Source organism: Heliangelus exortis, chromosome 12, assembly GCF_036169615.1.
Source record: "Heliangelus exortis chromosome 12, bHelExo1.hap1, whole genome shotgun sequence".
NCBI classification, from domain to species: Eukaryota; Metazoa; Chordata; class Aves; order Apodiformes; family Trochilidae; genus Heliangelus; species Heliangelus exortis.
The window spans coordinates 3,240,956-3,268,782 of NC_092433.1; the positions used below are offsets into that span (position 1 = coordinate 3,240,956).

General features: G+C 38.9%; 1 protein-coding gene across 16 annotated transcripts in view; it reads right to left on the reverse strand.

The window, feature by feature from the left end:
* Positions 1–1,454: 1,454 nt before the first annotated feature.
* Positions 1,455–27,827, reverse strand: part of IQSEC1 (IQ motif and Sec7 domain ArfGEF 1) — a 326,891-nt gene continuing 300,518 nt past the window's right edge. For 8 of the 16 annotated variants that reach the window (XM_071755442.1, XM_071755440.1, XM_071755439.1 and 5 more), the window contains 9 exons: positions 27,407–27,573; positions 23,411–23,550; positions 21,851–21,880; positions 20,614–20,739; positions 19,094–19,193; positions 15,639–15,812; positions 14,795–14,971; positions 7,564–7,613; positions 1,455–6,185 (listed from right to left, as the gene is read on the reverse strand). In XM_071755442.1, coding sequence (XP_071611543.1) covers positions 5,589–6,185; positions 7,564–7,613; positions 14,795–14,971; positions 15,639–15,812; positions 19,094–19,193; positions 20,614–20,739; positions 21,851–21,880; positions 23,411–23,550; positions 27,407–27,573 — 1,561 coding nt within the window. In that variant the 3' untranslated portion in view covers positions 1,455–5,588. The remainder of the gene's footprint in view (positions 6,186–7,563; positions 7,614–14,794; positions 14,972–15,638; positions 15,813–19,093; positions 19,194–20,613; positions 20,740–21,850; positions 21,881–23,410; positions 23,551–27,406; positions 27,574–27,827) is intronic. The other 8 variants (XM_071755436.1, XM_071755441.1, XM_071755448.1 and 5 more) reach the window with 4 other exon arrangements.

A 27,827-nucleotide genomic window follows, 5' to 3' on the forward strand; every position in this document is an offset into this window, starting at 1 on the left:
AATAATACAGAACGTACCTGGAAAGGAAACCCCTCTGAAAAGGATGCTGCCTAAAAGAGCTTGAAGAAACTTGTTATTGTGACAACTCCTTGATGCAATCAGTGTGTGTTCTGATACATGCACACCAACACCTAAAATGCACCAACACAGGACAGACTTGAGGAAATGTGATTTTCAGTCACAACTTAAGACAGAAAACCTTGACTTTTTTTTTTCTTTATGAGGGTAAGTTTGCCTACTTTCAGCAAGAAGGACACATAACTTCTTAAGTGAAGGCATTTTTCACCAGACACATCACACACACAAGCTTTATCAGACTTGAGGAATGCAAGTTCATTAAGATGAGCATCTCAAACAAATAATGATATTAAAATTTTAAAAAACAGTTCTAAGCACAGAACTGAGCACAGCTGAGAGGGATGGCACACTGGAAGCATCTGGTGAGGAATGGGTACTTACCTATCCAAAAAATCATTGATCCTAGGTGTACATCCTGAAATTGCAGCCATTCAGAAAGAGCCCACAGTCAACTATTCCCACAAAATAAGCCATTAATCTCCTGAAATTCATAGAAAAAACAATCAAACACAGTATTTAGTTTAATTTGATAGCCAAGCATTAGCTTTAACAGGCTTTACACACTATAATCTCCTTCAAATCCAGGAAATACACAAAAGAAAGAACACAATTGATTGCCCCAGCTTATTGCCTAAGGTAATTATCTAAAGTAATTGCAGAAGTAACAAATATTGTGAAGGCCATGTGTGGCAAGTGCACTTGGCAGTGGCCCTTCTGTGGTATCAGTTAAGACACACAGCACATAAATACAGGTACAAGTAGCAGTGGGATAATACTTCATCACTTACTGCAGCAGGATGATGGTTCCCTGCCAATCGGTGCCCAGAAGCCACAAATTCTCTCTCAGCTGAGTCCCAGGAGTGTTGGCTACACTTAGGAAATGAAGGATGACATCCCTGGGAAGGAGAGACTTAGAACACACAGTCAAGGGCAGGCAGCCCTCTGAACACCAATGCCACAGCCAGCAGGCTGGTGGCATCAGCTGAACACACTGGACAGGTCACGTTTAAGGAGATTCAAAATCTGATTACTGCTTTTCAGCATTAGAATGCTCTGGCAAACAGCACACCAAAAAAGCCTCTTCAGCACTGCCCCTCACTGATGGCAGATCTGGGTGTTGTATTCATTGCTCTTTGAAATGAAATGTATTTATAGCACCACCAAACACCAAAGGGACCTTAAGAAGGGCCACTGTTTACTGACTACCACTTCCACCAACTTATCTTTAATCTAAGATGCAGACTGAAACCTTGGACCCTTTGAAGTGAGAAGCAGAAATCCCATTGATCAGTGGGGCCAGGCTACCACTGGAAGGAATTTCCTTGATTTCAGGTCTGAGAGTTGAGGTTCTTAGATTAGACAGAAAGAGAAACAAAGAGTTTTAAATGATTTATTTGATTTCTCCACATGATCACAGTTATAGTTTTACATCAATAGGGTCTGTTACTACTTACAAACAGAATGCATATTAAAATGAAAGCACTCCTTTCTTCCCCATAGTTACAAAAGGGGTCTCAAGCCTCCCCAGAACAGAAGCTTCTTGTAAGCATTTTTTTTGTTTAAAGTCTTTAATAGTCTGCATTCAAGACCTAATTCTAACAGTTTAATACAACTCAAAGCTGATTTAAGTTCCTAGCAGGAGATAGGCAACCTCAAAGTGACTGCAGACTTATAGTTATACTAATTTACACACTATGTACAATTTAGAGAATTATCTATCCCCCCTACTGGTCCCATTTTCACCACCCCCTTTTTCTCTTTTCCAAATTTAATCTTGTGATTGGTTCCACTTTTCTTTTAAATATATACACAGTAATCCATTTTGCAGGCAAGAAGTGCAATGGTATTTTACAACGGAACAGCAAAATGCATGCTTAACTGCAGAAAACACACAGCTTCATGTGGAACAGCAAGTCAACATCTAGAGAGTCATTGTTTAAATATCTGCTGACTGTCTTTCAGCTCATTTTATCAAGAAACAAGAGGCTTCTGCTGCATGCAGTACATGATGGGAAAATCATTCTACACTGTATGTTAGACTTTTCGTGTTTGTTTTTTTTTTTTTAGCAATACAAGACGCACATTATATAAGGATGAACTTTGTTTTTTTGTTTTTACATTGTTTTACATTTCATTCTTAACTTAAAAAAATAAAAACCCCAAATATATACTTGATTGTTGTCCCAGAAAAGATTTTTGTTGCCACACCTTCATTCTTTACGTTTCCCTTTCATTTTTTCAAATCAGTATTACTCCTTTGCCACATCATTTATGGGAAAAGAGAAACAGGGTCACTTCGTGCAGTTCTGTACCAGTTTTTTAATTGGCAATGGCATTTGAAAAAAACCCTCTCAATTCTACTCCTGCCTGCAGGCTGAAAAATGGTCATTTTCTTAACCACATGCAGTGTCAAAGTACTCTTATTTTCCTGTTCTAGGCATGACCCACACTGGTCTAAGCAACTGTTAATCACAGCCAGAGTCAGAGAGGTGATACTAAAACCCTACACAGGCAGCAAAGTTCTTAAGACTTATGCTGACACCAAGACACATTTGGTTATTTGAAGTACATACAAACACACAGCCTAAAAAAAAAAAAAAAATCATAGAAAAAAAATCAAGTCCACTGTTTCTCCTCATTGACTTGAAAGAATAGCATTTACAAATACTGTGCTCTTATATGACCAGTTTTATTTTTTTAGCTAGCCTCAAAATGATCTGTGATTTTACACGTGCCCCTGGAGGGCAGGCACAAACTCTTGCCCCACGTGTCCATGAAATCTGTGTAAGTGGTTTTTTGCATGCACATTTGTGACACTTCCTGAATATTTCATTGGCTGCACATGAAAAATCAGTGATCGAGCATTAAAACGTGGCTCACTGTGCAAGTTTTGAATATTTACAGGTAACTCTAATTTAAATGAATGAAAGGGGTTTTGAAACATAAAGCAAATGCAGATCTGGGAGATTTAACATCTTCACTGTTAACTGATGCATCAAGAGTCAAATTTTCCTCTCCACCACTACCACATTGTTCTGCATTTATTCCATCCACAGGCCATTTAACTTACATGATTATAACTCTGCATCTGAACCAAGTACAGACTCCATCACCCAGTGAAGAGGAGCATTCTTACCTCTATTTTAAGTAAAAGATGCAGTTTCTGAAGGATGTTTGTATCTCAATGGTTCTTTATCTTTTCTGGAACAACCTATAAATTACAGTTAGACTCTACTATTGGTACAGATGTATGAAGAAAAGCCTACATATTGAAATATGTTATCACTTTACTTCAACTAATATCAACAGTAACACTGATATATTTTGCAAATATACAATATGTAGAGTGTAGCCTCACATTAATAACATTAGATGACATGCAGACAGTTCTACTTTCCCTTATAAGAACAGTATATATTTTTTAAACTGCAAGGAACAGAGCCTCAGGGGACCCCTATGAGCCCTCTTAAGGTAAGTCACAGAATTTAGAATAGTGTGAACAGTGATACTTAAAATAAAAATGTAATTACTCATTTTCTTTTCATGAAGATAATTTAGAGGAGAAGGAGTAGAGGGGGAAAACATATTGCACATGTGTGGAACAAACGTGGACAGCTTTAAACAAAAGGCTAAACTCTAGATTGCTGTATTTGCTCTCTGTGGAGGTTAACAAAGTGCTCAGTTTGCAGTTCTGCTGGTATTGTGATCTCAATGGTATGAAAGGGAAAAAATTACTCAGCCTCTCCCCCCTGCCCCCCAAACATCAGAGCAAGCCAATAGGAGAAGTCACCCTCCTGGTGTCCTCATTATTCCTGACAGTTTTACTACTGTTAAATAGAAAATCAACTGGTGGTTATTATTATTACTTTTACCCATCTCACACTGGAACATTTTGCTCATCCTCTTCAAGGTTTGCTTTTAGGCTGGTACAGTTTTGCAGTTGTGATTCCTTTGTCTCTACTGTTTAGGTGTTAAGTCCTTGCAGTGGCTCAAAATGCTGAAACTACAAAGTAGGCGCCATGTATAACTTTGTACAGGATTTGGGGATAAAAACTGTATATAAATTTGCAAATGGTTTGTTTACAACACATAAGCAACAACAGCACAGCCTGTTTTTATGTGATGTCTTGCAACTAACTGGACTATGAAAGTGAGGGTTTGAGCATAAACTCAGCCTGCTGAGTGCTGGGTACTTTCAAACTAACAAATGTGATGAGTAAAAAATGGTGAAGCCACTTTGTTGCTAGCACATGGCTACATGGAATTACATTTTTTTTTTTAGATATTATATAAAAAACCTACACTAAATTCTAAACCAAACCTTCAAGTTTTAGAGCACTTCCACCAGGAAACCCTGTGACTAGAATTCAGCTTCGTTGGGGATAAAAATGAGGAATTATGGTAAACAGGAAACAAAGTAGCTGAGAAGGATGGAAGTTTGCCATTTTCATGTTTGAGATGAATGTTTTTGCAGTGTATACATGCACCGGGTGTCACTCTTCACGTGTGGGTTGTTAAGTTGTATGCATCCAAAAGAAATGTGGATCATGTAAATTCACAGTTATCACAGCCTTTAAAGTGTCTAAGAATTTGTGTGACCAATGCTTGCAGGTGACCACTGGTAAGTGGCCACCCTACATTGCTATGGTATAATTACTGCATCTTAAGGAGTTTGCTTACCTGAAATAGCAGAGCAGTTATAATACTGGTTACGTATGATAGTATCGTGTTAATAAAATAAGGATTTATACAAAGTAGTATTTGACTACAACATTTAAATGCTATGTTACTTGGCACATTTAGTAATGATTGCTTAGAAACCTTAGCGAGTCCAGAGGACTTTTAATGAAAATACTGAAATGTTTGAAATCTGTTTCTAACGTTTAATGTTTTTGGTCTACTCTTTCATTTACTACTCATATATTGGACTGTCCTATCAAGTAAGTGGAATTCCTTGTAAAGTCTATATTGCTAGTTTTGTGGACTGAAAAAATTTCTTTCCAAGCACAAATGTAACTATACAGTATATATATATATATTATATGTATATATTTATATTATATAAAGTTTACTTACGTACTTTCATCAACCATATCAGGTCTACTTATTTTTTTTGCCCATTGACAATAAAAGAGCAAGAATGCAACACTTGGTTCTGTATCACTTTTTTTTTTTTCCTTTTTTTCACAGACTAAGTTTTTCGTAGGCGTTTTAAAACTGTCAAGGGATTTGGTGTAAAAGGGAGATTTACTCAGCAAGCAGCATGTTTTGAAGGCAGTCTGGAAATAGGAACTAACCGGATGGCAAGCGCCTGTCGAGTAGATAAGTAAAACAAGTATTGATTGCACTAACTTGAATTATTTTATTTAGTAACAGCAAGCCTTTAAGCTCACACAACTCAATTAAATCGTTTGTCTAGGTAAAAACTGACAGAATTATTTGTGGCTTCCTCTAAGTGCCTTTGTAACTTTGTTTAGAACCCTGGCTCTCTGCAGGAGGGCCGGGATGCTCTAGACTATGGTGCTGATGCCGCTGTGTTTGGGCTTGGTGCTGGCTGAGGTGGAGGGGGGTGGGGGTGGCCCGTGGTGGTGCTGAGGGTGCTGGGGGTGCCCCGGGTGTGGGGGGGGCAGGGGTGGGTGTGGGGGGTGGGCGTGCTGCGCGTGGGAGTGCCCCAGGTAGGGAGCGTGCTGGGAGTGGGCGGCGTGCTGGGAGTGGGGCACGTGTTGGTGGTACTGGTGTGGGTGCTGGATGTGCTGGGGAGGGTGGTAGTGGTGGTGGTGGTGGTAGGGCGGGGGGTTCTGCTGCATGTGACAGTACTGGGAATGGTGGGAGTGCACTTGTGCCTGTGTCTGCCCCTCAGCTGGCCCTGCGTGGTGCATGGCAGAGGGATGCTGGGAGTGCTGCTGATGTGGGACTACTGGAGGGTGCGGAGGTTGCTGAGATGAGCCAGATGGTGGATGGCCTTGGGAAGGTGGCTTTCCCCTTTTACTACCAAATAAGGAACCTAGGAGTGAGGAGGAGTTAGGCATAGTCTGGTGAGGGCGAGATGGACACTCTCGGGTTGATGTAGCTCTTCGGCGCATGTGAGGACTGCTAATGATGGACCCCTAAAAAGAAATTAATAGAAATCAAAATTAAAAAAACCTTAAAATGTTTAAAAGAAAAAGTTCACACTGACCCACAAACTCCTCCTTCAGTGTTCACACGGGTGGACTATGTTAAGAGTTCTAGGGAAAAATTTATGCCCACCTTTCCCTAAGGTGGCAATGAGGCATTCATCCCCTGCTTGGGATATTTTAAGCATTAAAGGTTTTTCTCTCAGTACTTTACTGTCAAAAGCTATGAGATTAAATAAGAAAAATGTCACGGAAGAGTAACATGACATAAGACCTAGGAGTGTGTTTTTTTAAAGGAAAAATACATTTTTAAATACTGTAAAAAACACCATACTTGCTTTTTTACAACAAAAAAGAAAACTGGGTTAAATTCATTTTGAATAGTTAAACACACAGCAGCAAATATTACAGTTACAATCCAGATTCCAAAACAGACTTTTAAACTTTTTGAATAGTAGTTTTCCACTACTATATGCCACAGTGCTGCTTCTCAAGCCTACCTCTCATTTATGTGTTTAGTGGACCCGTACCATTTTTGCCACTAAAATTTCTATGTGATTGGGTTCTTCTGACCTGTGGTCCAAAGTTCTCTATTATTTAGCCTGGAATGGTGTATTTAGTTTCTGGCAGTTTGGGGTTGGTATTTTTAAAATAAAGAGTTAAGGGACACAACAGTAATTAGGCAAAGTGTGCTAGATTTCAACTGCAATCTACCTGATGCAAACACAAAAAAAAAAAAAAAAAAAAAAAAGAAACCAAAATAAAAATTAAAAAATAAATAAAAAAAAAGTCTGCAAGCTGAATTCAGAGACATGAACAGTATATATAAATGGTTTGAAGATGAATGAAATCTCATGAAATCCACATTGAATTCACCTATCTTAGTAATTTCTTCCTCCCATGCCCTATCTGTGCAATTCCATGGTGTCATGACTGCATACATTTAGCAATTTAACTCGAAAATAAGCAATGGGAATGGTTGAGCATGAAAGTCGATAGTTGTAGCTAAGTATCAAACAGCAAGAACAGTGTACTTTGTAACAAAGAGCAAGTGGGCTTTTAAGCTGGGACCAGACCGAAATGGTGGCAAAAGGACACATCATATTCATTTAACCATGCTTGCAGGAACAAAGGGAACAAGGTTAGCTCAAACCAAAAATGGCATCGGTCTAAAACAAGCTGTCAGTGCTTTTTAAGCTGGAAGAATACGGAGTGAGTAGCCTAGGCATGCATTTTATTTGAGGCAGGCAGGTTATATGTTAGAAGAAAAAAGAGCAAAAAAAAAAAAAAAAAAAAAATATGTATATAAAAGAAAGGTTTGAAATGCACATCATCACATCCAGCTAGACATCAGGAGCTTCCTACTTACTTCCATATTGCTGTCTAGCGATCCTGCACTGCTGCGTCGCCCACGCTTGCCTGCCCAGGACATGCAACACCAGAGATTAGAGACTGAGACAAGACCCGGGTGAAACACAGCTGCTTCCCTCCATCACTAGAGGAGCCTCTAAATGCAACTAGAGGGGCTGCAGGGGGGGAACATCACGCTGGGCTGCTACAGCAGCTACTAAGGCAGAAACTCGGATGTTGAAGGCCACTAGTTATAGTAAGTTGCTGGACTTAATATATGGACTCGTGTTTTTTTAAGAGGTATTGGTTTTGTGAATTAGCAGGGTGTGATTTTTTTTTTTTTTTTAATTGGTACAAGACTTAAAAATGTATATTTTAGCATCTGTATTTAGTGGTATGCTCGTGATGTTGACCAGCAACAATCTAAAATGGTTCCATTTCCCGGAATCTAACTATCTACAAAGTTTTTTATTTAAAGACTGATAGCATTGATATATACTTGTGGGGTGGCATTAACTTAAAAACAAAATTTAATACTGACATAATTCTCAACTTCAGTATGGGAGATTGGTGAGGAACATTACTTTCATAATTTCATTTTCAGTTTTGAACCTCAGTGGATTTCATATAATCTTCTTTCATGAAGTTTAGAAAAACTAAACTTAATTTTTGATCAAGAAATCTGGAATCTGTCTTGACATTATGGCTAGATTTTGTTTGTTTAGCTGTGCAGTGCTTTATCTTTCAGTATGACAGATTTGTTCTCCAACATTCACAAATTGCCAAAGACATTTGCCTAAAACTACACGAAATACCCAACTGTTTGCCTCAAGAGCCAGAATTCTTCAGCGGTTACATATAGGACACAGGATCCCAGATTTTCTCTCTCATTTCACAGCAGAGAAAATAGCATATGGCTGCAGTGGAAACAGATATTTTTTTAAAAGATAGCTCGCTGAGCATTGCTTTGCAAAGTTCCAACACACTTCCCTGTCAGGGTGCTTAAACCCAAGCTAACCTTTGAAGAGCAGTCAGCTGCTCAAAGCTTCTTTAAAATCTGCCTGTTTACAGACAACGTTTTCTCAGCCCTCTCTCCTTGCTTTCCTGCAAGGACAAATAGCAAACACAGTCTGTACCCTGCCCTGCTACACTGCTGCCCTCAGAATCTCCTATTCTCACAGGTGGGTGTGGGGAGGAATGTGAAGATTTCAGCATCACTGAACCTATGTCCACATCCCCTCATCTTCAGAAGCCCAAAAGGCACACGGCAGCAGAGCCACAGAGGAGAACTTTGGGACTGGTTTGTCAGTGGGACACAACAGTGATTCCTGGGAGGTTCACCTTTACTTCTTGGCTTACCCTTTCCTGACCAGTTTAGACTACTGTAAGTCTTATGAGTACAATCTAAGACTCCCACCTGCTGGGTCTGTAAGCACAACTTGGACCTGGTTGGTCAACAGGCTGCTGCCCTCCAACATGTTTCTCTAAAGAGCTGAAGTTCTCTTTAGGCTTGTTTTTATGGTTTCCTTCTCCTTTACTATCACTGATACCTGCTCCCCAGTACAAACCCCACTACACAGACATTAAACTGAGAGAAAGGCTTTTGTGGTCAAGGTATTTTGTCTCACTTGTTCATTTCTTGGAATTCTGAACAATTCCCGATTCCTCTACACAAGCTCTTTGTCAAAAGCTTGGTGCTTCATGTCTTGCTGTAGGTTTTCATCAAAACCATAACTGTACCTCAGTTATCTGTACCTCCTAAGAAAAACTGATTTTAATAATCTTTTTTTTTTTTTTTTCACTTCTAGTCAAGCTTTGCTCTGCTAACAGGATTAGTATTGATTAACACACAAATCACTGGTGCTTGCCAATACAAAATCACTGAGACAGACACCACTTAACTTAGCAGTCAATACTGCAAAGAAGACTGACAGCTGCCACAAGTGATTAAATGTGGCCAAAAATTTAAAAATACAGGTAAATCGAATGCCTTTTTTTATATGGCAGGGGTCCAAGTCTCTAAGAAAATAACCATGAACATGGTATATACACAGTATATACAGACAGAAAGAGACAGAGGGAGTTTTTCTTCAAATAACTTCAGGGCAAAGAAGTACTAGCAAAGCCAAGAGCAAACAGAAAAATGCTACTTAAAATGCCTCAGATAGGCACTAGCACTATAAAGAACCCTTTGTTTATTTTCTTGAAAACAAATTGAACCCAATTCTGTATTGACCTATAGCCTGATATGAAAGCTATTAAGTAAATCCTCTAGAGCATTCCCTTGCCAAGATGTGTTTACACAAGACTGCTCTCTGGTCCTTGAGATGGCATCCCAGTGCAAAACCTTCCCCTGGAGCTGCAGCACTGCTGCATTTCAAGCAAATGGGGACTCTCCACTAGACCTGTATGTAAGCATAACCCTGCACTTGCATAATAATTAACAGGTAGGGTATTTATCAAATCTGAAGATTGGTTTTGCTTAAAATACTACTGATCGACTTCAATAGACCAGGCTTGTATTTATTTTTATAAAATCAGTTTATCTTTTTACAGTTTATCTTTTCTGATTCAATCCACAAATTCATTGATGTTAGAAATTAGTATTCTTTGTAAGAAATATCTTTAATTTTCTGAAGTTTAGTATGTCCTATATATGTGTCCGTATTACATGGAACAAAGGATATTTCTAATTTATAGTAGAAATACTGAGTGAATCAAATATTTTTACAGACTTAAACATTCCAAAAGAAAATTCAGAGTTTCATTACTAAATATCCATTCTGCCTTGCAGAAATTGATCTCACAGATCATGACAGTAATGTAAATAATTCTTACTACTGCTCTGTATTTCTTGAAACTGTTCTACACCAGGGAGATACATTGACATCTAAACAATATATTAAGATCTAGCTTTGAGTGTGGTGGGGAAAAAGCTTGGAAAAGGGTTCTAAATTAAGGGTTTGGTAAAGCAAGCTGATGTAGCAGCTCTTAGAGCAGTGAGTTTTATAGTAACCTCCACAGCTTGTGAAATTAATCTCCACAGCAGCAGAAGAATCTGTAAGCACCCACCTACTGAGCTTAGAGGTGCTCACCAAGCTGACCTGGTCAAAATTATTTAATAACTATGCTCTAATCATTAATTTAGAGAAATCACTCTCCAGGGTGAAAAGATTCTTTGTAACTTTCTTGTTTCCTGGGTGAGACAGGGATAGTCTTATGATCACACACTGACTGTGAAAAGGCTCTCTTGGTATCTTCAAAGCACTGATTAAGCCCCAGGAGATGAGAAAACAGCCCAACTACACCTCCTTCCCTGGAAAAGCCAACAGTGCCCTTCAGAAGACCAAAAAGTTGTAGACAGAAAGGTGTTTCTATTAAGTGTGGAGTTGTAAAATGGTCTGGTACTGACATTTGTGTATCACAAATGACTTGATTCATGCACATCTGTTCTATTTAAAAATAAACAGTAAAGTTCTATCATGCTCTTGCTGTTCCATTGAAGAATAGGAAATGGGAGAGACTTGACACTCCCCACTTGGAAAGCTCTTCTAATAAGGGAGAAAAAGATTGCTCATATCCTCCATCCTGTGCAGTGGAGCAAACCCTGGGAGGGAGGAAGGAGAAGAGAGCCTGAGCCTGGCACCTGTATGTGCCCTGCACAGACTGATCCCCCACCTTCAGGGGGTCTGTAATTGCAGAAAATCTGAGTCTTTTTAAGGGTGCTGAAAAATTCCATGCTCTTTTCCATTACATTTTGGACTCTAGGCAATTTAAATAAATGCATGATGCAATATTTAAATGAGGTTTTTTTTTGAAGGTGGAATTTTTTTTAAAAAGTTAAAGGTTGACAACTGAGATGTTATGTAAAATAACAGAGAGGATTATTTTAATTCAGGAGCTGCTTTATAGTTTAGCCTTGGTGTGTCTGTGGTTGTTTGAGACAGCTCAGGAGATTGTGAGACAAGCACAACATTAATAGTAACCACTACACTGCACTTCTCTGCAGACTGCAGTAGCACCTGGGCATGCCAGCTGTGTATTATCAGGGCAAACCATAAAATTGCAATGTTTAAAACAGTGCAGTGTGTAAATATTACCTCCACCTACAGGTAAGGGATGAGGGGATAAGGTTTGATTTCTATAGGTGGTCACCACTGTGAACTCAATTCAGAGCCCTGGGCTCTCCAGCAACTCAGTCACTGGAATTCTGGCTGACCAGCCTCAAATCAGTCAAAAAACCTGGGAGAGAGAGAAATGCAACCAGTCCAAACCTCCATGCTCTGCTCTTGGAACCAAATCCTTCTTCCCATGTACTAATGGTCAGGATGGGACTTCACACCAACATAAGCCTACTTATGCACTTGTAGATGGAACAAGTGGTAAAATATCTAAAATTCTATCAGAACTGGTAAAACTCAGCATTAAAATAATAAAACTGCATTAAAATTTGTCTATCTTCTAATATTTTTATGTAAATTAAATTTTTCAAAGTCTGAGACAAATTAAGTTCTTCATTGCTCAAGGATGTGTCATAAAAATCATATTATAAAATACTTTTTTGACATATTCACATCTTGGAACAATTGGTTGCCACACTCTGCTTTTTTTTTCTTCTACACAAAGAAGTGCCAGTCCACAATTAATAGTAAAATCTTTAAAACCAAGAGACCTCCATGCACATCCCTTGCCAATTTTGATTTAAGCTACCGTGACCATTGCCTGGAAGAACATCCACCAGGAAACAATTCCTGACAATTTCCTGACAGAGAAATCTTGCCTTTCCCTTCAGGTTTACAGCTTGGGAGTGGGAATCCTTTAGGGAATCAACATTCATTAAATCCAAGAAGCTTATAAATCATCACTCTCTTCCAAGAGAGGAATTTAAAGTCCCTTTCCACAGCCATCACTTACTACTGTGGTACCTGGTACAGAGTAATGGACTATTTTCTAAAAAGCAACTAAAATGCTGCTCAATCAGCTTTCCCCTTCACTGAACAAATATTTAACATTTTTCAATTTGTTTTTGCAATGTTCATTGGACAATTATCTGCCCTGCTGCATAAATATGCAACCAGGCAATTTTCTCATGTTTGTTAGATTTATTTCTGTTTAAATGTTGAAAGGAACTCTCTAAAAATCCTCTTTCCTAATGCCTGTTCCTGCAGAAGGACACATCCACACACAGACCCACAGACCCTGTTCCTCCTCCTTTTTGATCCTGTGTTTCTCCTACAAAAAGAAGAATTGAGGCAACCTAACCCAGTGCCCTTTTGCAGAAGCAATTTAGGATGGTGTAATCACTGGGACACAGTATCCTGCTAAATGAGAGATTTCACTGTTTTCCTATGGATCATCTCTCCCATATTAAAACAAAATCAGTGGCACATGCAAGGTATTCACTGAGAAAAGGCAGAAAAGATATGGATAATCTCATTAAAATTACACCAAGTAACAAAGGAAATAGCAGGTATGTAATTTCTCATGTCAGTTGCACTGCACAAGACCAAACAGAAACTCTCCATAATTCTCAACTCCTTAAAGTTAAAATTAAGTTTAGTTGGGTTTAACAAACACATTGATAAACCCTGCAGGCTGTGAGTGATTTCTACTTTTTATTATGGAAAAAAGTTATTTTCAGTAGTAAGCATGCCAATTGTAGGCATGTCCTCTTGAAACATGAAATGTTTTCATGACTATAAATACTTGTTTACTGCCTAAAACCCCTAACATGAATTTAAATACATGGCAATGTTTGAAAAATAGGGATGAAAAATTCCTCTGGAGGAAAAAAACAAATAACCAGAAATCACATTTATGGGTACAGATACCCACTGAACTCACATATTCAACAATATGGTAGTTCTCATTCTAATGAAATAGAAACAAAACAACAAAAAAGGATGATGGAAGTACCCTCAAATCTGAGGCCTAACAGTGGTAGAGACTAGAGGCTTGATCTAAAATCCATTGAAGCCAATCAAGCACCAATATTCAACTTCAGCCTGATTTTGGATCAAAGTCCTAGAATTTTTTATGAAGCAAATGGACACATGAGTATGAAAGCCTAAACAGAGAATAAAATAATTGAAAGAGCTAACTCTCTGCCTGTATGTACATACCCACAACACATGGGCTACAACTTCAGCTTACAACTTAGTTTATTGCTGCATAGCTAAAATCTCTTCTTTAGTTAAAAAAAAGAAAAAAGTAGTGTCTACTACCAAAGATTTACCTAGTACTGAAATTATGACCGTATTTTTAATTGCAGTGGTGATTTCCAGATCAATGTAACCCAGAATATGACTAATAAATAAATAAATGGGTACATAATTGCTACTGTCCCCAGAAGTATTTTCTGAATGGTGGGCATAGTGTTCAGATAGGATTTCCTGTAAGTGACAGGACTCACTTTTACCACTGAAACCCCAGGTTACTCCCCATGGTAGCCTCTATCACATGGGTATGTCAGCTGTGTAGTACTAAAGAAAAGCAGAAAATAAAAACATCCTGACCTTTTACTGACTTTCTTGCCTAAAAAAATCACACCACCACACCGTTCCAGTCTTTAGCAATATTAAATAGTTAATAAACCTTAAGACACATCAGTGGCTTTGTGGGACATCAGTATTCATGTCCATGTCCTTCCTTTCTTATATTGGCAATAACATTTCCCAACAAACTCTTCTGCAAAAATTGGGAACTATATCTTGAGTTATAAAGCAATAGAAGAGCATCAGGGACACAACTGTATCTGAATTACATAGTTCTAGGCAGAATTTTGTAGGGCTTCACTCAATTTCATTCATCAAGGTGGTAACACAGGTACACTTGAGCACAAAATGCACAGAAAGTGGTCATTACACAGAGACCAGTTTCTTTTCCTTTCTTTCTAAGCCTAGAGTATGAAGGGGAAGAAGCAAAGGGGAAGGAAAAAAGAAAGGAAAACTAAGTGGGTTACTCCTAGCACAACTGCTTTTTTTTTATAGAACACTTACAATTTTTCCTCTGTCTTCAGCCTCCTTTAAAAGTATATATAGCAATCTACAATGGTTTAAATGCTTTCAAATAGTGGTTGCTTAACAGAACAAGGGTAAAAACAAACAGAAATTAAACATGACCAATGAAAAAGGAGCTACTTAGAACAGTTGAAGTTCCATCATTCTGGAAGCCCCACTTCAGCTGGGCTTTCAATGCATCATTCCCACTGCATGCAGGAGTCAGAGCAAGGAGCTCAGGGCAGCCCTTACCTGCTTCAGAGAGGTCCCTCAGGGAGCTGCTCAGGGCACTTCTTTTCAGCCCCTCCCCAGTGGCATAGCTGTCATCCAGGCATGCTCTGTTCAGTGTCCCATTCCCAGAATCTTTTTTCAGGCTGGAGCACTGGGACATGCTTGGACGCACCACCCCCTTCTGCTTTTCTAGCTCAGCTGAAACCAAGAGAATCATTTTGCAATTCATGTTTATTGACTATAAAAAAGGACAATTCTGCATGTGACCCTGTGCTACAGGGGAGTTGGATCTTGATGATTTTTAGGGTCCCTTCCAACCCTAACCATGCTATGATTCTGTAAGGGGTGAAATTCATGCTGGCACTGCTAAAGGTACAAACAGCTTTATATTACAAGATCCAGGATGAAAGAATTCTTTTTTTGAAAAACAGAAGATACAGTCCCATATTTAGACTGCAAAATATATAAATTTGTACTACTGCTACCCAACTGAGAGATATGGGAACATCAGCTTGGAAGTGAAGAAAAAGTCAGTGAGATGTATTTGAAAGGCCACAGCTGCAAATTCCAGTGATGGAAATTATCCCTAAAATTCTTACTGTCATTTATACTACAAATTACAAATGCATTTTTCCTCTGCCTACTGCTCTTTGCAGTTTGTCCAGGCTACATTTCCACTGCAGTATATAATAGTCAATGAACTCAGCTGGGCTTTAAGATATCATTAGGTTTTTTCCTCTTTCTAGAATCAAAGGCATGGAAAAAACCCACGTTATTTGGAATTTTTAGAGAGTTCTGATGGTTTACACCCACATTCCAGATTTTCTTAAATTGATTAGCTTGAAAATGCTAATATTATATGTACCTTTGTACTTACACTCTATTCTGTGCTTTTCCATTTCTTGAACCTCTGCAATGGACTCCCTCAAGTCATCAGTAAACTTCTTTCTGTCCTGAGGATTTGGTGCATTGAAATTTATTAGTACTTTGATATCTGCTCCTGGAACAGCTGATGTGAGCCGAATACCATTGGGATAATCTAGAAGAAAGAGTCAAGAAAAACTAAGCTCTGATTATGCCAATAACTTTTTTTCTTTTTTTTTTTTAAATTAAAAAACCCAAACAAAACCAAACAACTGAAGGCTTTTCACTAATACTACCATATAGGGGACAAAGTCAGAGAAATAGAAGTCTAAATACATAGAATTAAAATGAAAATCCCTAAGATACTTTGGAACTGCTTAGCTGTCTCTGCAGCTGGTACCCTTAAGGGAAAATGTACATAAGAGAAGAAAAAGCCTAGAAAGAACAAAAAAAATTAAGGGGATGATTTTTGTTTCATGGAACAGATCCCATTGTCTACCTTACTCAACTGTGACCAAAGTTTTGCTGAGTACAGACTACTCAAATACATCTCAAGCATTAGAAACCATCTCACACTTTTAACCTAATGTTGGCAGGAAGGCAAACACAGTCACAAATACAGCTTGTAGTATTTCTTATAATGTTGCATTCCCTGGACATCCTACTTTCCTTTTTTCTGTTACTAAAACAAGTTAATATTATCTTTAAAATTACATACTGAGGAGGTAAAAGGGGCATTTTTGATTTTTCTCCCTCTCTTTTGGTCCAAATTGTGGACATCTCCAAAATAAAGGTCATGTTTTTTGCAAAGCTTTGTCTTTGCCTCTTTTCTAGCTGCACATCTGAGAACACAAATTTAACAGCTGGCCAAACAGATCTCCTGGTTGAGATGAAAGGTTATTTTACAGTAAGATGTTTTTTTAAGGCAGATAAGTTCTGCTGTAGAAAACAGAACCCACCTGTGCCTGAAGCACAGACCTGCAGAAAAGGGGTGTCACAAAACCCTCAAACTGCATGCTAATTCGCAGGGTTTTCTTTTACTCAGCTGCCTGAAGTTACTGGCTTGCTAAAGCTCTCAAGTATTTACCTAAGTATTCAACTTGAAGTTCAATTGCTCCTGTGTGCTAAAAATCCCTTTTCTCCAGAACCAGATGATGCAAGGTGGTCTTTTCCTTCAAAGCCATTTGGCTTCAGCAAGACTTTAAATATTGAGAAGGAAGTGTGAATGCTAAGCTTTTTTAAAAGGATATCTTAACTTCCAAATCCAAGTTGCAGCTACAAGTGAAGCAAGACCATCTTCAATGCTCAGTAAAAGGTGTCAACTACTGCAATCCTCAAAGGGGAGGAAGCAGGGAGCAAGAATCTGGGGCTTCTGCCAGGATCTGGTATCAACACCTTGCCCAGCAGCAATGCAGAGCTGCTCTGCTTCTCCTGACCCCCTGACAAGTGCACCTCCCCTCAATGACACAGCCAGACCCCCACCCCTGGCCTCCAGGACACCCAAAGGGCTGAAGCACAGAGGAGGAGCAGGGCACAGTGTGACACCACGTGCTGTGGCCAACACTGCAGCTGGATATGCAGCAAACTGCTCTAGAAAATGCCCCACTCAGGAAAAAAACAGAAAAGCAAGCTGTTCCTGAAACCAAATGAGCAGCCCTGGGAAGTCACACGGGCTGCCTTCACATAGGAACAAAGCAGCAGCTTCCACATGCTAAGCAAACAAAACAAGGTTATTAGCAGAGATGCTTCTCTCCACCATATTGATTAAGCATCAGGAAACACATCAATATTTATTGATTTCAGATACAGCCTCTGAAGTTATCTGCTTGCCCTTTATATTTTGTCAGTGATTTTGGCTGAAAACATGAGAAATAATCCCCTTATGGCCTATTTATTTGCTAGAGATATCTGACATTAATTTCCCTTTTGAAGTCCATTCATCCCTCAGCATAACTCTCTTCTGTCACTACAAGTCAATTCTTCCACCATCAATGCCAATCATGTTATTCAGCCTCACTAGCATCCAAACCAATAGTTTGGTTTCATCTGTTTTAGTGACACTAAACTTGACTCACTTGAAAGCAGCTGACCCTGACAGACCCACTCAGTGGCATGATGGCTCTGAGCAAAACACCCCAGAGGTGCTGGGGACAGTGGAAACCAAGAAAATTCATTTTCCAAACCACAGGGGAAGAATATTTCTCTCTCCCAAGTGGAAAGTACTGTATTCCACCTCCCAGGCACCACCACTGGAAGTCCAGTCAGCACACCAAGTCACCCCAGGGAATTCACCTTCAGAGCCCAACTGTGTCTCCTGAAGTGTCTCAGTTAAAATGTCTCCAGTTCACTGGGAGGAATCCAGCCCTTTACTCCTGCTCTCACTATAAACACTTTGAAGTTTACTTGAATAAAGTGTTTCTACTTGGCATACTGATGAGATTTATTTTTTAAAAAAATGCTTTTAACCTGACACTAGAGGAATTATTTATTCTCCTATCTTTAGTACAATCCAGGAAAAAAATATGGGGCCTTCCTCTCTAAAAATGAATTTCATATCATATAATGTGTGCACAAGAGAGAAAATGAATGTGTATGCATATAAATAACCTGCAGGCTACATTGCTGCTGTAAGCTCTACAAAATCTTCCCTTTTGAAATCTCCAGATGCTTTGACTCCCTGACAGCAAGTTCTTCTGAATGAGCTGAGCAATTGGAGCACATTCCCAAGGACAAGTGAAAACAGCCTTCCACAACAGAAAAGCACAGAAACTACTGAAGGTCAAACCACAGTTAATCAGGAAGGTGAAGGTTTGCTTCACAAACCTTGAAGTCAGGTCAATTGACTGTCACCCTAAGCACCACACTAACAACTATGGGCTTCAAATCAGGACATTAGAAAACTATTTGCTTTTTGTGGGGTTTTTGTCTGCTAAGACTGAGCTTGACACACATTAAAGTGAGGAAGAATATTGGATTGATGCAGATTACAGCTGACATAAATGGAAGTTGTCAGAAAATACAAAGCAGATACCCTGCTTTGTCTTTTTATTTGAATGAGAATACACTACACCTAGGCACAAATGTAAGACATAAATCAGGAAAATTAACTAAATAGCTCTTCAAATTACACATATCATTATAACTGTAATTATTATCAGATATTCAGTTCCAGATAACTGTACTGTTGGCTCAGGAACAGATACAATATATTTGTTTCCTCACAAGTATTCCCAAACACCACATTTGGCTACATTTTGCTTCTGACTACAAACAAAAAAATCTAGCAGCAGCCTTGCTGTTTCTTATTCTGACATCAGCTAGTTTTAAACTTTAGGGCTAAGTTAAACTCAAACCATTTCATTCCTAAATTCAGAATCAAGTCTTGTCCATCCATTTCGCTCAGACAATTTTGTTTTATTTATAAATAAAGTGGTTAAAAAGAGATGAAAGACTTACACTGGTTCTCAAAAAGCAGAACTTGCATTCCATAGAGGGAAAACGACTGTCGAAAACTGTATGTAACTGAGTTCTTCTTCTTCTGAAAAATCTTGGTCACCTGAAAGTTATCAAATAAACAAAGTGAAATATCCCTTCTACCAGATGTGTTTGTGGAGCATTGCTGCTCTTAAGAATTGCCACAGAAGAAAACATTTTATGCCAAATAAAGCTATAATTTGCCAGAAAAGGTGAACTTGTAACTTTCCTTTTTGTTTATAATGCAACTGCTGTACTTAATCTACTGCTACTCCTAGATTGAAGCATTGGTATCTCTTAACCAGAAGGCTGAACATTTTTGCCAGCCACAAAGCCTCTGTGTTCTCTATTCTCCAGAGCACTGCTGCTTGAAATCACAGAAAGAAAAGGAACCTGCCTCACCCCTGCTTCCCTCTGATTTATACAGCACCTGTCTCAATAGAACCTCTGGGTCTGTGGAAACCTCTACTTACTGCCACAATAAAAGTAACATACTATTCACCACCAATTTTTGATTTCTCCTAAAATATGAATGCAACCTCTGTCTTTTTATAATTGAGCTTTATTTTTATTAATTCTTTCCAATTTTAACTTTTGCTGATGCCATTTTACTAGAACTGACAAATTTGGGCTATATTACTCCCAAAACAGTTTGATAACACTACTGGCATTTGAGTTAAGTAATAAAAAATGACAGAAAACTTGCAACCTGAAGATGAGAGTGTTCCATCACTTTAAATCCAAGCTCCCACTTAAAACTGGGAAGTCATACCCACAATTAAAAGGCATTTCTTCTTTTTCTTCCCATTTACTTCCTGATTTAAAGGTCTGAAGGAATGTAAAATTACACCCAATGAAACTGTGCATTGGGAGTATCCAGCCTTTGTAACAAAACATGAAATATTTACTTCAATTCTTAGCTCCCAAGTGACAGTCAAAGACATCCCAAACAGAGTACTATGTATTTTCCTATTTTTAAGAGGAAATCAACCAAATAATTCTAAGCTAAGATTAGGTCTAGTTCAATGCTTGCTAAAAAGTAAAGTCAATTGTAGAATGTACTACAACCTATCCTATTCCTATTTCAATGAATAAACATGTCTGGTTCATGGAACTTCTGGGAAATACAAAGTAGAATTTAATTTGGTTTTCTACAAGTAACTTAAATTCATTATTCACAGGATAAAGAATGTCTCTGTTTACCCATTAGGGAGAAGGGTAAACTGGAGGTCATTTTTGTTCTTTATAGTAAAAGCTACTGCATCAAAGTAGTTTCCTACAACAGAGTGTAGTAATCAATAACAGATCAGTTGGAAAAAAAATATAATGAAGAAAACTAACAAAATTTTACATCTTAATCATCCTGAGATTGTTAGAGAGTAGAGTAAGAGGTAATAGATACTTATATTTAGGAATGCTCGTGCATTAATTCTCAGATGTTTGCTGGAGATGAAGCATTTCTGAATACCTGACTAGAAGCCTAGCCACCTGAGAATACATACCACAAGAAGATCATTAAATAAAAATATTTCTCTCTGGTGCAATCCAAGCTTCTGTGGTTTATTTGGATCTGGCACTTCAAAAAGCCTGCAGTAGCAAACAAGCCTCCGGTGGGGTAGGGAGAGGACCTACAGTGACACAGAAGTTGATGGTTAATAAAGGAATATTCAGCCAGGAAAGAGCATCTTTCATCCCTAGAGTTTGGGGTTTTTTAATAATTCCAATATTTTGACCTCTAAGCCCTTTTGACATTTTCATCAAAGGACCAACAATAGAAAAATAAAGATTTCATGTCACAAGTTTGAACACATGATGTTCAAAATTCAACAAAGTTCTTCAATAAAACAGTCTCTACCAGCTTGCATTCCTCTACATGGATGCCAGTACAAATTTTACTGGAGATAAGAGTAATCTCCAGTAAAGACTGAGAGAATCTAAGTTTGAGTAAGTGAGAGCACAAGCCAATGTTTGCCTTTCTGAGTATTTTTGCTAGAAGTAAGGCTGCAAAGCAACTTCAGCTTTTGTAAGATGAATAACTGTTGATGTAGATTACTTTTTTCAGGCACTGAGTAAAAGAAATTTGTTCATTCCCCAATACCAAGGAAATGGTAGCAACAGGAAAAAAAATTTCAGCCTGGCTTATTTTCTCATGCAGGCAAGAAAACCCAGAATAATTTCCCATTTTTGCATTTGAAAAGTCTGCTAAAGCTATTTCTAGAGCTGCTGTTTTCAAACAAGTAAGTCTTAATTTCTTTCAAATGCAAATGATGATATCTTGTCAACATTACCAAAAACAATTTTTCAAACTTCAAAAATCTTAAGTAGAGAATATTCTTTGGTAACTAGACATCTATTACATTCATTTATCTACTGAATTTCTTTATAATTCATGGTTCTTCATGGGAATTACAAGATTTAACAGGCAAAGGAAAACAAAGACTGTTACTGCTCCTTATTCCTCTACATGAGCATGGAGAAGGAAAAAAAAAGTTAAAAAAGTGTACTAAAAAAAGTCTAGAAAACTCTGGGCAATAAATAAAGCAGGGTCTCCAAGAAACATACTTTTAAGGAAAATCTTTATTCTTTGGAGTGTTATTAATGCAACATAAGGAAAAACTTGCTTGAAAAAAGCATACTTTTTTAAAAAGCCAAATGCCAAATAGGTTATTGCCACTTTAAGAAAGCACTGCCAGTTAAAATGAAGTTAAAACTTTGAAGGAGTATGAGAGAAATACGTACACAACCAAGTCCATGATGCAGGGATCCAATCTACAGTAGAAAGACATACACAAGTTCATTAAACTTCAGAGAAACACAGTACTGTACCATAGCAAGTAAATACCTCACAGGCTTACTATGACTAAATGCCTATAAAGTAAAAACAAATACTTCCATCAATAAAGACTGTTGGACATTTCCTAATTTTTCTTTCAAACAGTCAGAATGTCTTACAATAGAAGAATCTCTGATCCTAGGACTCTACTGAGGACCTCTTTTCTTAATACCCATTGATTCACCAGGTCAGGATTAGTTCAAGGATTTGAATTGCCACATGCCTGAATAAAAAAAGAACCATGAAAAAAACCCAACCATCTCCCACAGAAGCCCATCTAGAAACCTAAATCCCCAAACAATTCCAGAAAATAAGTTTCATATGGAAGTATAAGTGATTTGTCAAAAAATGACTTAAAATATTTATTTGCCTTCTCCTCAAAAACAAGCAACAGCTTTTATAATGAAAATTTGCTTTTTCTCTCCTCTGCTTTGTCCAAGGGATCTTCTCATTATTTTCTTGTGGGGAACAGAGGTAAACTGGACTCTTTTTTTGGTGGTCCCTTATTCCCTTCCCCCCACTCCTGGTGTTGAGGCTTGTCTGAGAAGAGATTACAATTCAAAGCTCTTTAAAACCAGCAAGAATCTTGAGATCCATGTTCCTTTCCTTAATAAAAAAATCCTCCAGCCCATCAGTGCCTGCTGCAATCAAGTTCCCAGAGTTGCTAAAAACCTGATGTAGGACTTAAAAACATGAAAGTCCAGTGTTTTCCTGAATTCACTCTGGACTGCCTTTGTCACTGCTAACATGAAGATTTTCAGATGACTCTAGGACTTGAATTCAGGAAGGCTGAGTATTCATTATCCCTTTAGACATTACATCCAATTAACAAATCTGTTCCCTCAGCTACTAAAACATCAGGAAAAATGCTGTGGCCTTCCCTTTCTCTCTCCTTTTCCAACAGATACTTTGAAGATGAATAATGTATGGCAAATTATATAGTAAAGCATTCCAGGATTTTTCCCACAGCAAAGCAAGAGGTATCTTTGGATGCTAAAACCCAGCATCAGAACCCCTGGGACCTGATTTCCTGATAAGTTCTGAGACAAAATGGCACAATCTCACAGAGCTTGCTGCACAGCTGAGAAAGATGCTGACATGAGCAGAAGTTCTCTATTATTTTTGTAAGTTAAGGAGCCATATTGATAGCGTGAATGTTGAAATATGTTTCTCTGCACCACTTTTAGCAGCACAGTTCAATTTTCCTGCAAGAAACACGAGAACTGCCTAAAATGCAGATATTTCAGTGTAGTTGCAGAACTGTAAAGCTTCACATCAAGGGAAGAGTTGAAGACTTGCAACACCATTCCTTATGAATATCAGACTGCAACGCCAAAATCCATCTGCACCGTGTGGGCTCCAAAATTAAAACCAGAAAATCCTTATTCTGACAGTTTGCCTGCTGCCATCTATCAACCCATTGATAGTTCTAAGCACAACCAGCAGAGGCAGCACAGAGGACTCACCGGTTTCTTTCCTACAATGAGTTTCTCCACCTTCTGGACCTGGGACACGTGATCCTCGTTGGTCTTCAGCTCCCGCTTGCGGATCCGCTCATAAATCCCAATCAGCATCTCCCTGGGGATGTCCTCCCCATCATCCACACCTGCAGAAGCCAAAAATTCCTATTACCAGCCTGGCTCTGACTGATCTGAGAAGGTAAGGACACCACCACGTCAGTTTCCTCTGCCAACCTTGCCCAGGACTGCTGCTGTACCTCTTGGTGCTGTTTGCTTTATAGCTGCCAGCACTCTGCCAGCTAACATCCCCTACACTGTCCCTCTGCCTACCTTCCCAAAGCAGTTTTGTCCCTCATTACTGTTTTTGTCCAACAGTTTGCTGCATCCACTACACTGAAATTGGTGGAAATTGCACAGGGTTGGGGTTTTTTTATGTTTCAAAACATTAATCTAAAACTAAACCATAAAAAGGCTAATTTCCCATGTAAATTCTTTTTTTCCTTTTCTTTTAAGTTACCTCTGTTAGGTATCAAAGCTCAAATGAGCTAAATGACCCTTGTGACTCTCAAGAAAACTTCCTCCCTGGAGTATAACACTAGGAGGAAACAGAACCACCAGTCCAGTTTGTCACAGAAACATTAATCCTTAGAATCATTAAGGTTGGGAAGGACCTCTGAGATCACCAAGTCCAATCATCAACCCAGCACCACCAGCCAACTAAACCATGTCCTCAAGTGCTCCATTCACTTGTTTTCTGAACACCTCCAGGGATGATACTGTCCCAATACTACTCAGCACCCTCTTCATAAAATAATTTCCTACACAAGAGTCTTACAAACACCCAGAAAAACTAATTCCACCACAATTTCCTGTATGATTTCAAACTCAATTAATTTACTCTGGAAAAACAAATCAACACAACAGCCTGGTTACAGCACTCTTGTTTAGCACCCTGTGATTATTATTGCCATGCCAGTATTCTAACAAATGCCACAGTGTCTTGAATGCTTGATGCTGAATTTTTAACAGCAGTGGAAGAAGCCTGATTTCCATAAATGTCTTAAAGCTGAATTTCCTGGGGACAGGGAGATGTATGTCTATTTTTTAAATAGGTTTTAACACAATAACCTCTTATCTCCTATTCAGAAGCCAAAATAGAATATTTTGTCATCCAGTGGAACAACTGCCGAGATAAAAAAATCTTTGATTAGACAGCTTCTTTGCAAGAAAAAACACCTCTGTCCTTTCCCACACCAGCAAGTCTTTCATGGACCAGCCCTTGCAATGCAGATTTAAAATTACAGGCAAGGTATGCTGCTCCAAAAATGTCTAAAATAATAAAAAATGGCTGCATTCAGGCTAGAGCTCAGAGAGAATGTACTGTATTTCCTACAACCAAATATAACTGTAGTATTTTGCTAAGAGATGAATGTCAGGTCTGTTTTAATCTTTGTGGGCTTTACAATAAAATCTCAAATCTAATTTAAATTACTAAGCTAAAACATAGAGCATTCATTAATATCTTATATAAATCTAAGGAAATAAAAACATCAAACAGGACTCTCATTTTCAGGACTGGAAATTCCAGAACACCACAAGTATTTTGTTTTCACTGGTATTAAAATGAAAGTACCACATGCACACATGAATCCAAACTGCCATGCATAGAATCCCAGCCTGGTTTGGGTTGGAAGGGACCTTAAAGCTCTTCCAGTCCCACCCCCTGCATGTGCAGGGACACCTCCCACAGCCCAGGGGGCTCCAAGCCCATCCAACCTGGGCTGAGACACTGCCAGGGATGGGGCAGCCACAGCTTCCCTGGGCAACCTGGGACAGGGGCTCAGCACCCTCAAATTAAAGAATTTCTTCCTAAAGCCTAACCTAAATCTCCCCTCTCCAAGTTTTAACCCATTTCCCCTTGTCTTCTCCCAACACCCCCATGTCCAAAGCCCTCCCCCAGCTTTCTTGTAGCCCCTTCAGATATTGGAAGGTTGCTCTGAGCTCACCTGGGAGCCTCCTCTTCTCCAGGCTGAACAACCCCAATCCCTCAGCCTGGCTTCCCAGGGAGGTGCTCAGCCCTCTGAGCATTTGAGTGGCTCTGCTCTGGACACCTTCCAGGAGCTCTGTGTCCTTCTGATACTGGGGACTCTGAGATATGCCAATATATTTATACATAATAAGCAACTTGATTCCATCTTTCTGCCATTCAGCCCACCTGTAGAAACACCTGAGACAAGGGCAGTGAAACACTCCCTCAGTACCTGCTGGTGCTGCAGCTGGCCTGTCCTGCTGCCTCACTGCTACATCCATGTTGCCAGAAGAGAGATCCTGCACTAAATCATATCTGTGATCTTATCTAATGGGTGGATTGCAATGACTGAGAAGTCATTTTGCACAAACCCATGGTAATGGAACTATTGTCAAAGCTGCTCTTTCCCTGTGGGCACAGACTATCTTGAAGAAAAAAAGGGGTGGGGACTTCAGTCTGCTTTTATTTTGCTGGTATGAGTCCTCTTCTGTGGTAAAAGGCAAATGCTGCCTGATCCATTCCTCTTTCAGTGCCCAGGAATAACTGAAGGGATCATCTCCCCATCCATGATGTTCCTCCTCAGCTCTTACAGTGCCCACCTCCTGCCAGGCACTGACACTGGCTGTGCTCACCCTTCATAAAAACCTGGGTTGTTTGTCACCAGAAACAGGACAGAAATGGCTGAGATACAGATTTGAAAAAATACCTGCATTTTTTTTGCAATTTGGTTGCAGGCTTAGGTGTACCATAACCAGGAAAATAGTTTCTCAGTCAGGAAATAAACCAATGAAGAAACTAAAAGGAAATTTCTGTGCTATTTCCTGTGCACCTTTTGGGAAGGTTTTGGAGTTAGGATTCTTTTTTCCACACCAAGATTTTAAATCTTTCATTTACTTGCAAAAGTCCTCATCCCAGCACAGTGATTTCTGCTCCTTACACATACATACAGAGCCTGAGGAAATGCAGGTTTTCTATGGCAACACCTTACACCCAGGTTTCTACTGAGGTGATTATCTGCATTTCTCAAGAACATGGGAAGCTGATGTGCTGCTTTGGGTCCCAGCTTTGTGTCTATCTAAGAAAAACACAGAGACAATGGCTCTGTCTTCTCTGCACATCTACTCAATAAAAATAAGAAGTTTATGCTTTTGAAACTAAGGAGGGAAAACAATTTCCTTTTACAATAAAATTCTTAATGATGTAAAAAAAAAAAAAAACACTAATTTTTTCAGGACAGAGATCTGATATCCCTTGCAATATATTGGTTGCTACTGAGAAGTCACAGACTAGAATCACAGAATGCTAGGGCTTGGAAGGGACCTCTAGAGATCATCTCATCCAACAGCAATGACATCTACAAACTATGAAGACAGTATCTCTCTAAAAATTAATCAGTAAGCTTTTGCTGCAGTGTAGTGGTATGATTCACTATCTAGAAAACACATTCCTCCTCTCAGGAAGAGACCACAATATGCAGTGCCACTACCTAAAGATTTATGTATCTGTAAACTAACTTGGATGCATTCAACAGAATTTAATTGAACAGAATTTATTTACCTTCATTCGCCTGCACAGAAGGTTGTTTATTTTTTTTATGAACTGCCCTTCAGCTTTGTGAAGGGTGTAAGTGTGGCAAATTTCAATTATATCTAAAAACTTGAGGTGCTGAAGAATTCTGAATACAAAATAATGGTCACTTTACAGCTACACTGAAAGAACTGGGAATAATAAGACCTGACCATCCATCCACTCAAGACAGACAAGATAAAAATGACAAAATACTATATCCTGAGTTCTGATTTCACTCTTCCAGAAATAACTAAAGCCTGTAAATATGACACTGGTTTTAAAAGCCAGGTGAAATGAGAATCAAGTTCCCTGTATTCTGTCTTTTCCCAGAAGATACATGGTGTCCCTTCAATGACAGCTTCATGGAAGAGCTTTCATGACCACCATGGTTGGAGTTTGCCTACCTCTCAGATTCTTGACAAAATCTTCCAGCTTCATCTTGCGTTCTGGTTTCACATTTGGGCTGTACATATCTGTGTTTAACAGGATGATGGCAAAAGCTAGAATGAAGATGGTATCAGGGTTCCTAAACTGTCTCACAACACCAGGATTGCAGATACAGTATCGTTGGCTGGAAAAAAAAGCAAAGAGGGGAAGTTGTCACACCTATGAATCACTTACTATTTTAATTCCATCAAATAAACCAACTGCTGCTACATTCCAGAGGCTGAGCAAGTGTTAGTCATGAACACACATTTATCTAGTTCTCCAGCCACATATTTTCATAAGCCAACCCTAGAACTTGGAAGGCTTTTGTTTTCTACTACCACTGTAACTTCTTAGTACAGATTCTGAGCTAAATAACTTCAGGTTGGTTTTTTCTCT